This window comes from Pinus tabuliformis, chromosome 6 (genome assembly GCF_031772625.1).
Source record: "Pinus tabuliformis cultivar Carrire ecotype Pingquan chromosome 6, CPIR1, whole genome shotgun sequence".
Classification (NCBI taxonomy): domain Eukaryota; kingdom Viridiplantae; phylum Streptophyta; class Pinopsida; order Pinales; family Pinaceae; genus Pinus; species Pinus tabuliformis.
The window spans coordinates 1,429,189,851-1,429,200,627 of NC_142292.1; the positions used below are offsets into that span (position 1 = coordinate 1,429,189,851).

General features: G+C 43.6%; 1 protein-coding gene across 1 annotated transcript; it reads left to right on the forward strand.

Annotated features, from left to right (window-relative positions):
- The first annotated feature begins 233 nt into the window (after nucleotides 1–233).
- On the forward strand, nucleotides 234–1,403 carry LOC149264007 (uncharacterized). The gene has a single exon (XM_089393694.1). It carries the CDS (start codon nucleotides 234–236, stop codon nucleotides 1,401–1,403), a length of 1,170 nt encoding a protein of 389 aa, XP_089249820.1.
- The last annotated feature ends 9,374 nt before the right edge of the window (nucleotides 1,404–10,777 follow it).

A 10,777-nucleotide genomic window follows, 5' to 3' on the forward strand; every position in this document is an offset into this window, starting at 1 on the left:
CTCGAAAGAACTATCAAAATAGGAGAAGTGTTAGTAGAGTCAGGAAAATATGCTAAGTTGACTAAGTACTTCAACGTCAACCCCAACTCTTCTCAATGAAGCTGATCTCATGGAACATTAGAGGGCTTAATAGCCCAAGGAAAGGCAGACTTCTAAAAAATATGCTCATGCAGGAAAAACCTCATATTCTTTTCTTGCAAGAAACAAAATGTAACTCGATAGTATTGGAAAAAATGGCAGCGAAAGCTTGGCCAGGAGGGATGGTAACAGTTGTTGATGCTCAAGGGGCATTGGGCGGCCTTGCAGTTCTTTGGGATGCGCGAGTTATCCAGCTTAACAACATACATGCAAACAAGAACTTCATCCAAGCAATATTTCACATAAATGGCACTAACATCCATGGTCATATGACTAATGTGTATTTCCCTCAGGAAACTATACACAAAGCTGAAATCCTGGACACCTTATCGGAGCTCAACTCAAATAGGCTACACCCACTATGGATTTCTAGAGGTGACTTCAACATGATTGCAAGATTGGAAGAAAAAAAGGGAGGAAGAAACAGAGGTAACAGAGATGGGAACATTCTAAAAGACTTCATACAGAATAATTGGCTGATAGATATTCCATCAAATAATGGCTTGTTTACATGGAACAACAAAAGAGAAGGATCGCAACAGATAGCTTCACGCCTTGACAGATTCTTATTATCAGATAACGCAATTCACTTGGGTGGAGAATTTATCGCTTCTATACTGCCGATATCGGGTTCTGATCACTGGCCAATAGAATTGCAGTGGAATCGACCCGGCTACAACATTCGGCATCCGTTTCATTTTGAAGCCTTTTGGATGTCTCATCCGGACTTCAACAACTTAGTCAGTTCAACATGGCTCAACTTTACTCCCTCTAATGGCTCCAAGATGTCTCAGTTCCAGCAGAAGCTAAAGCACCTTAAAGGCGAAATCAAACACTGGAATCATACATCTTTTGGTAACATTTTTCAAGCTCAGAATGCCCTTAATCAAGAAATGAATAATGTACAGCAGAAGATCATAATCGAAGGAAGATCTAAGGACCTAACAAAACAGGAACAAATGCTTGAAGCACAAATCTTAGCAAGAGCAAAACAGGAGGAAACTTTGTGGCGACAGAAATCAAGAGTAAAGTGGTTGAAGGACGGGGAAAAAAATACAAAGTTCTTTCATAGAACCACAGTGCAGCGCAGAATGAACAACAACATATCCCACATTAAAAATGAGCAGGGAGCAAGGATTGAGACTCACGAAGGTATTGAAAGTGAATTTCTTAGGTATTTCAAACAAGCTCACCAAGAGCCTAACATAGATAGAACGCCTGCTATTGACAGAGTCCTTAGGAACATTCCCAAACTAATCACATAGGAGCATAATCAACTCCTTCTTCGACCGATATACCTTCAGGAAATTGAGAATACTGTGCAAAAATTGAAAGCGGGGAAAGCGCCAGGTCTGGATGGATTCACCTCCAACTTTTTTCACAACTTTTGGGACCTGATCAAACTGGAGTGTTGGAGAGGTAAATCCCCTCTACGGATAGAGGCGATCCCTACTAGCCCAGAACGGGTCTAGCAACAATCAATCAATGCTACTGTGCAAGTTCCTAATTGCAAATAAAAGAGAGGCAATGAACACCTACTTGGATTCCAACGCTATTGTTTGATGAAGAGATGCCGCTCTCGCTCCTTCGCTCTGGCCAGTCACGATCCTCCACGATCTTCGTGAATAGATACCTGCACACACGAAGAGAAAGGAAAACACAAGCGTGAAATCTGATAAAAGCAATTATACATCAATCAGAAAGGATGTAATTCACATTAACCATTACGAAGACAAATGAGAATGGAACCATAACAGTAGTCATCTATTATTAATCAATAACAGAGAAAGGTACAACCAAAGTTCTGACGCTGAGTCCTTCTCTAGAGGGTCCAGCCAGCAAGTCTCTTAAGCATTCACCCTTGGAGGTAGATTCTCCCAAAACAAAGCTCTCTCTCACACAAGCAACACTCACAACCTTCTTTAAGCTTCCTCTAGCAAATCCACACTTGTCACACCAACTACCTACTAGCAGCAGCAGTCTAAGCACTATGAATTCCACACTATCCCAACTAAAAACTATCCAAAAAAAAAACTAGCTGCTCATGGCAATGGTAGAGGTTTTAAATAGGAGAAGGAGTCTCCACAAATGGTGGGAGGATGAGCTTATCTCCAAGGAAGGTGGCTCAAATGATGAACAGACATGCCATAGAAAGGAGGGCGATACTCACAAGGCCAACAACCAAGTCTGTAGTTATCTGGAAGGCTAGCTGTTGGAACAAATTCGCCCAAACTGGATCAGCGCGGGTGTAACACTGAACTGGGGCGCTGACAGCGCATCTCAATAATGGAGCAGGCTGTGTCAGCGCGACTTAGTGCAAGCATAGGATGCGCTGGCTCATGAAATTCGACCAGCGTGGAAAACCCGTGTGCTTCCGCACTGGCAGCGCATCAGTTGTACTATCAGCCTCCAGTCAGCGCGGTTATTTTAATAACAGTCGCGCTGATCAAATAAACTTTGGCAAAGTGGGTCATTTGGCCAGTTTAGAGAGCATGAGCATGGTGCATTTGATTTCATGGCACAGTAGGGAGACTGACAAGGAGACAGTGACAAATAACTACGTAACAGATGCCCCCTAAAGCATGAAGCCCGAGAGAGTGGGAGGGGTGAAATGCTTTACAAAACTGCTGAACTGGAACACCACCAGGAAGGACCTGCACGTATGTACAACTGATATCTCGATTACATGTAGTCTAGGCATGGGCGCAGCCATCCAAAATACATATAAAGAAGGTCTGTGGTATGGACGCAGCCACCCAGCTGAAGAGACCATGATGATAAGAACGTATGGTCGCAGCCATCCAAAGACTCAGGCATGGGCGCAGCCATCCATCAATGAGTCATGCAATAACAATCCACAAAATCGCAGCCTGGTTTGCAACAGACAAAAACCAGGGTCTTGCGCTCCATCCTCACCCGAACAAAGTACAAGTCCAAGCATGTGAATACATGAGCTGAAGTCGAACATGCATGAACATCGTCTGATTACCAGTCAATGATGAAAACTATTAACAGACACGAGAGGAACCACCAATAATGACAATGGCCCTCAAGCTACTTAAAGGTACAATCCGCGGCGTGTGAATCAATGAGCTGGTGTCAAACACCTGCAGAATCATCCGATCGGAGGCCAATGATGAAAACCTCACGTCGAACACAAAGAACCTACCATTGAGGCATGCAGGCTCTAAGGCACCTGAAGGGAGTCTCTAGGTCACTTTCCTGGATAATGAGCTGAAGTCGACAGGAAGTAACCTTGATCAAAGGTGGGCCATAATGTTTCCCACATCATCGACACGAGACAGAGAAGGATAAAATATTTTGTGTGAGACATCAGAGGGAGGTGGTAATCTTGCAGAGGCCAACTTCTCTTGAACATATTGGCGGCACCACAGCGGATTTGGCAGTATCTGACATCAAATGAGCAGAGGTCATGGTGACAATAGCAATGAGCAGATGAGAAGTCAAATAGGATAACCCAAACCCACGGAGGCTAGTGTAAAACAAGATGAGAAATCCCCACCCAGACACGAATGCAGATGGGTGCCATGTTGAAGAGCGACATACTGCCGACACGACCATTATTACAGTTTCATTTCCCCACCATTTCTGGCAGGTACCCCGGTTATTTTTGGATGACAAGCTTGACGGGGATAGCATATGCTTGGAAAGCGTCATTTCGACGATATCCGATGTCATTAAGTTTTAACGAGCCTGACAAAGGAAGAACTCGGCGTCTTTTCCTATTTAGAGAGTCTGAAAAGACAGCGGAAAAGAAAACTCCAGGGGGGTCCTTTTTCGTAGAGTTGTGTCTCTCGAGCCCGAAAAAGTATAAAATAATGCCCGAAAGAATCGCCCGACCAGTATGATCGAGGAGTACTTTTCGTGAATAGTGACTTCGACCCGAAAAAGTAAAAAAGCGGTCGGAAGCACGTCGTTTTAGAGCCAATAACGAGTGCGAAACGACAAACACCCAGCAATCTTTTTAAGTTAAACGGTCGAAAAAAGAGCTTTAAAAATGACCGCCTCTCGTTCCTTTTAACGAGCTGAAAGGAAGCTCGGCCATCTTTTCTTGGTTTATGTCGGAAAAGAGCTTAAAGACGACATTTTTTGGGACCAAGTGTACATAGAACTGTTATGACCACGCCGTTACTAGAACCTGCACAAGAACACCATCCGCATAAACCTGTTCAATATGCTTAAAAACATAGTAAAACATGCATAAAAGCATAACATAGCGATATTAGTGCTAAATCCATGGTAAGAATATGACAAAAACCCACATTGATAAGAAACTATAGTTAATTATGAATTTTTTACCATAAATAGGGGGGTAAAAGTCATTTTTTTACCATTGTTACCATTTTGAGTTGTGAAGAACGTTGTGGAGCTGCAAGGTTGACGGAGCGATTTCCAGCCCGTGCGGACACCATTCATCCGGCAACTTGTTCCAGGTAGGTTCTCCTCCCTCTGCGCTTTAATTTGAGTCTTTTTGAGAGCAATTCCACGGTGGGATTTGGCCGTTTGGGCAAATTCTTTGAGCGTTGGTGCGCTCTCGGTCAGCGCAGATTTCCCGCTCGGGCCCACGATGATCGATTTAAATTTACACACACCACCTCTCGGGTCAGCGCAGAAAACACATGTTCTTCCACGCTGACCCAAGGAAAAAACAACGGGGCGCCATGATCAACGCGACTATTTTAAAAACAGCCGCGCTGACGCCGTAAAAATTTGTTTTTAAGAAAATGCACGTACAAACTTCGACGTTTAGTGTTCTAATGTTTTTTCATGGTCTTGCAGGACATAATGTCTTTTGTTTGGCAAGAGAGAGCTCACGATGATGAGGATATAGCCGCTTATGCCATTGCCGAATGCCGAAATGCAATGCGGGCATGTGGGTTCCTGAAATTCTTCCTCACTCCGCTCCTGAGGGCACAACCTGATCTCCTCGAGCTCTTAATTAGAGCTGGGAACCCAGTTGACGGAAAATTCACTATCCGTGGCCGGGACATTGAGTTTGATTCCACGGATATCTATTTTTTGACTGGATTGTCACGCCGGGGCCAGATGCCCATCCTGGAGGGGCAACGGCCCAGCGGTGAGACCCTTGACCAGCTCATGGCTCGAGTGTGCCCACGGGCTGTCAAAACATGTAGCGGAAAGGTTGGTATTCCAACGGTGGATGACATGGTTCTTCGCACCATACTCTTTATGGTGACACGGGCAGCGGGCTCCTTGGCCAATCATGAGGCCTCAAAGACCCATCTACTACTGACTCTTGAGTGCTTACAGCTATTGTAGGGAAAAGTATCCAATACGGAATGACCCTATCCCACTCTAAGGGTGATAGTACCTCAGCAACAATCGAAGCAAAGCTATCTAAGATTTCTTCTTTATGAAAGTAAAATAGGAGAGAAAGGGATCCACTAACCGATATCTTTCGCTAATGGTTGATCCAATCTTCTCTCCTTGCTGCTTGCTCCCAGCTCCTTGCTCTTTCACTGGCCCAGCTACACCAAGATCCTGCAAAATCGCAAGAGAGGGAAACTACAAGAAGCATACATTCATAATTGATTCAAGGATTAGAATAAATCAAATACACAAGTATGACAATACATCATTGAGACACATGCATATAGAAGAACCTCAAATGCTTTATTAATGGAAGAAGTAAAGTTGAGGAAGTGATACAACCATAAGAGGCCCAATCCAGCATCACCTTCCCAGCAGAAAGAAATCTCCTCTTCACCTCCTTCAAAGCAAATCACCCAATAGCTCTAAACTCAAACCAACAGCACTTCCTTACTTTCACAAGATTCCACCCTCCTTAGACCTCATGAGAGAGCTCTATATATAGGAGTTTTGGAGAAAGGATGAGTCAGCTTGAGGCTGGCATGAAGCTGACTAGTGTCCTCTCCCACATTAGTTATTCTTCAGTTCTTGAGTCCACTTGGAGGTTCTTGCTTCCACTTGGAGATCTAGACCCTCTTACTCATCACCAGGCGAATTCCTTGATCCAAGTGTCATTTTGGAAGCTTCCTGGGCGCTGACACCTTAAGGAATGACTGTGCCACTTGTCCAAGTACGCTCAGCGCAGGTGGCCTTCTTTGTAGTTGACATTCAGCATAGGTATAGAGTGGAGCACTTGACATTCAGCGCAGATGCTCAGTGGAGCAGTTGACATGATCCAGAATTTGCTTGTTTTTGAGTGTTTTCAGGTGGAGAACTGATATTCAGTGCTGTGGTTTGCTGACCTTGTTCCTCTAGGGGTAGGAACAACATGTTTAGGGACTTTGGATCCCTTAGATTATGGAAATTTCATGCTTCATGCTGTAAGGCACAAAAATGTCTATAACAGTTGCCCCCTAAAGTATGAGGTCGTTTATCGGGTGAAATGCTTTATCAGGAGGATCCGAAGTTCATTCAATCGCTGAGAGGTGACCTGTAATAAAATACAATACAATACATTATTTTTCATTCTGCTTTCATGATCTAGCTGAGGCGGGCATTCCCATGCTCAGCTTTATAAATTCATTTTGGTACATAGAACAGACGATCGTCTGATGGTAGACTGATAATTCTCTGCTGAAATTATCATCCTTTGAGTAGGATGATCATCTGCTGCAATGATGTACATGTCAAATGTCTTTATATTTCCTGAATATATATCGCAGCCCGGATGGATGAAACTAGATCCGGGGTCTTCAAACTCGTTCGATCTTCACTCTAAGTACAAGTCGATCTGTTGTGGGGAAAAGTATCCGATGCAGATGACCCTATCCCTACTCTAAAGGTGACAGTCTTTAGCAACAACTGAAAGTAAAGTTTTGATGATTTCCTTTATGAAAGTACAGAGAGAACGAAGAAAGATTAACCAACCTGGTGTCTTTCACTTAGTCGATCCTTGTCCTCTCTCTTTGTCTCTTGTTCCCAGCTCCTTGCTCTCTTTGCCGGTCCAGCCACACACAGATCCTGCACAAACAAGAGAGAAAACTACAAGATACATGTACTCATAACTGAAGCATGGATTAGGATGAATCAAATATACATGTAAATACAATACATCAATGCAATACAAGTATATAGGAGAACATGCAAAACTTTATTGATAGAAGTAACAGGGTTCTGAGAAGGTTACAACCAATAATGGCTCCAATCCAGCAGCACCTCCCCAGCAGCAAGAACTCTCCTCTTCACCTCTAGTAAAACAATCACCCAATAGCTCTAACTGTAAACCAACAACACCTCCTTGCTTTACACAAAATTCTAGCCTATTTGGACCTCATAGAAGAGCTCTATATATAGGAGAGAAGAAGAGAGGATGAGTCAGCTTGAGACTGACATAAAGCTGCCTTGTGTCCTCTCCCTCTTCAGTTAATCTTCAGTTCTTGAGTCCACTTGGAGATCCTTGCTTACACATGGTGATCAAGTACCTCTTACTCATCACAAGGCGAATCTCATGAACCAAGTGTCAGTTTGGAAGCTTCCTGGGCAATTGACACCTTGCAGAATGACTGTGCCACTTGGCCAATCTCGCCCAGCGCAGGTAGCCTTCATTGCTTTTGACTTTCAGCGCAGGTACAAGGAAGAGCAGTTGACATTCAGCGCAGTTGCTCAGTGGAGCAGCTGACATGATCCAAAATTAGCCTGTTTTGAAGTGTTTTCAGGTGGAGAACTGATTGGAAGTGCTGTTGTTTGATGACCTTGTTCTTTTAGGGGTAAGAACAACATGTTTAGGGACTGAGGACCCCTGTAATTATTGACATTTCATGCTCCATGCTGCGAGGCACAAAAATGTCTATAACAGTTGCCCCCTAAAGTATGAGGCCGTTTATCGGGTGAAATGCTTTATCTAGAGGGTCCGAAGTTCATTCCAGTGCTGAGGAGGCGCCCTGTAATACAATACAATACAATACATTATTTTTCATTCTATTTTCATGATCTAGCTGAGGCGGGCATTCCCATGCTCAGTTTTTATAAATACATTTTGGTACATATGACAGACGATCGTCTGAAGGTAGACCGATAATTCTCTGCTGGAATTATCATCCTTTGAGTAGGATGATCATCTGCTGCAATGATGTACATGACAAATGCTTTTATATTTCCTGAATATGTATCGCAGCCCGGATGGATGAAACTAGATCCGGGGTCTTCAAACTCGTTCGATCTTCACTCTAAGTACAGGTCGATCCATGCGAGAATTTCGCTGAAGTCGAACATGGAAAGACATCGCTTGATTACCGGTCATTAATGAAAACCGTTAACAAGCGCGAGAGGAATCACCAATAATGACGATGACCCTCAAGGTACTGCAGTACAATTCACGTGGCGTGAATAAAGGACTTGGCGTCGAACGCCACGCGAAATCTTCTGGTCGAAGGTCATTGATGTATACCTGTCGCCGGAAGTGAGAAACTTGCCATTGAGGCATGCAAGCTTCAAAGTACTGATGGGGTTGTTCCTAGATCAACTTCTTGGATAATGAGCTGAAGTCGACAAGAAGCGATCCGTCAAAGGAGGGCCTTAATGAATCCCACATCAATGACACGGAACGGAGCTAATGATTTTAGTGGAGGTGAAAACAAACTGTGATATATGATTCAGGGTGGCGATCATGAATGAATGAAGGATAATGTATGGCAGTGGATGGGACACGGTTGACACTTTCAGAAAGACCTCTCTTGAACATATAACGACACTGATGCGATGGATCGGTAGCATTACCCCAAAAGTGGATGGTTTGGCGAGGACCATGGTGATGAGACCGGTGAATGAAACAACCCAACCCGATGTGGAGGAAAAGTGTCATGTTCAAGAGTGACTTGCTACCATTAAGTTTTGATGTTCTCCCAATTTTTCCCCAGTCATTTCTGACCAGTACCTCTTTATTTTTGTCAAGCTTGAGGAGGATAACATATGCTTGTTCTATAACCTGCCCTTCGGGCAAGCCCATCGCTATGATTTAATGAGCCTAGCGATAGGGAAACTCGTTCTCGTCTAAAGACAAGTTTGTCGCTATTTAATCATTTTAACGAGTCTAACGACAAGGAAAACTCGGTCCTTTTCATTTTTAGAGAGTCTGAAAAGGTACAGAAAGTCAACTCCATGATTCCTTTTTCGTCATCTAATCCCCTAAGTCCGAAAAAGTATAAAACAATACAGAAGGGATGGCTGTCCGGTACTTTTACGAGCCGAACAAGACAAGCGCTCGATCCTTTTGTGCAATAATCCCTCAGGTCCAAAAAGATTAAAATTTAGAGGAGGGATAGCATTCCGGTCATTTAACGAGCTGGAAGGCCAAAACTCGGCAAACTTTTCATATTTTACGAGTCAATGAAAAGAGCTGAAATAAGACTCGTCTTTTGAGGAACGAGTGATAAACAGGGATAGCATCAGATTCCAGGTACAGGTTGGAATTTTCCAATCACGGCAGTGTTACGAGGATGGCTAGGTGGAATCACTCTTCGCAGCTGTTTCTCAAAAGAGGTAAACACTCAAATGGAAGTGAATAATCGGCCAAATGAACGGTGGAGGTGATGGATGATAACACGATCAAGGTTCTTATGGCTAATGAATTTATGATCTCAAAAGGTTATTTACCGGTTCATTTTTTCCATGAGCTTGAACTCTGGGGGAAACTTTTGCTCACACTTTTCTATTTTTTAACGAGCATAGATTCAGTCATAAAACTGCTCGAATTTTGCGTTTATTTTTTAACGAGCATGAACTATATGCTAAAACTGCTCGATATACCAGTCGTAAAAAGAACGCCTCCCGTAAGGACCAATTTTTATAGAGCTTATGCCTTACCACAGCTATGCTCACTTTGGCAAATTTTACTTCTGCCCCACAGGCTTCTTTCATGCAAGTTTGGAAACGGCTAATCTTAAAACCAGATAAATAACCACCCCTAGCTTGCACTCCAGAAGGTTTGCATGCCCCCAGGTATAGGATAGAATTTCGAGGCTGCCCCTCCTCTCCCCTACCTCTGCTTTTCTTTGGGTGTTCACAGTTACTTGTCATCTTGCCAATCTAATGCTAACGATACTTGTCTTCTCGTTATTCTAAGGGGTCTTGCCCACTTTTAATAAACAGCTATTTGTGACAATAGAAGAACACTACTCAAAGACAAAACATTGGTATTATTGAGGGAGGCTTGCCTCTTTCTTATTATTCCAAAGACGGTTCGATTTGCTGCCGCAAATCAATCTCTTTCTTCGGCGGTGTCTATCATTGGGTTGTCCAAAGATGGTTACCCTCTGTCACAACAATACGGTCTCCTTCTTCGTAGACTGCCCCTGCTTATCCTTCAAAAACATATGTTTCGATGGGCGAGGCTTGAACTCAAAGATGGTTACTACTTGTTGCAATAAGGGAATTCCTACTTGGGCATTGCCCACTTTTCAGACAAAGGTGAATGACTCTTTGGTCAAACACATAACTTTAACAAAAGATTATTATTCTAGAACAACCCCACTTCCTTCGGACGGGGTACGGACTAGTCATATTCTTCTGCGGAAATTCTTTCTTATACCCGGGGTTTCTTCTGCCCGAAGCAGACCAGGGTGCATGCCCCCTGGGTCCTAGTCTTTCTTTCCGAATCACTCGCGCTCATCGGGAAGGAGGACCGGGGGTG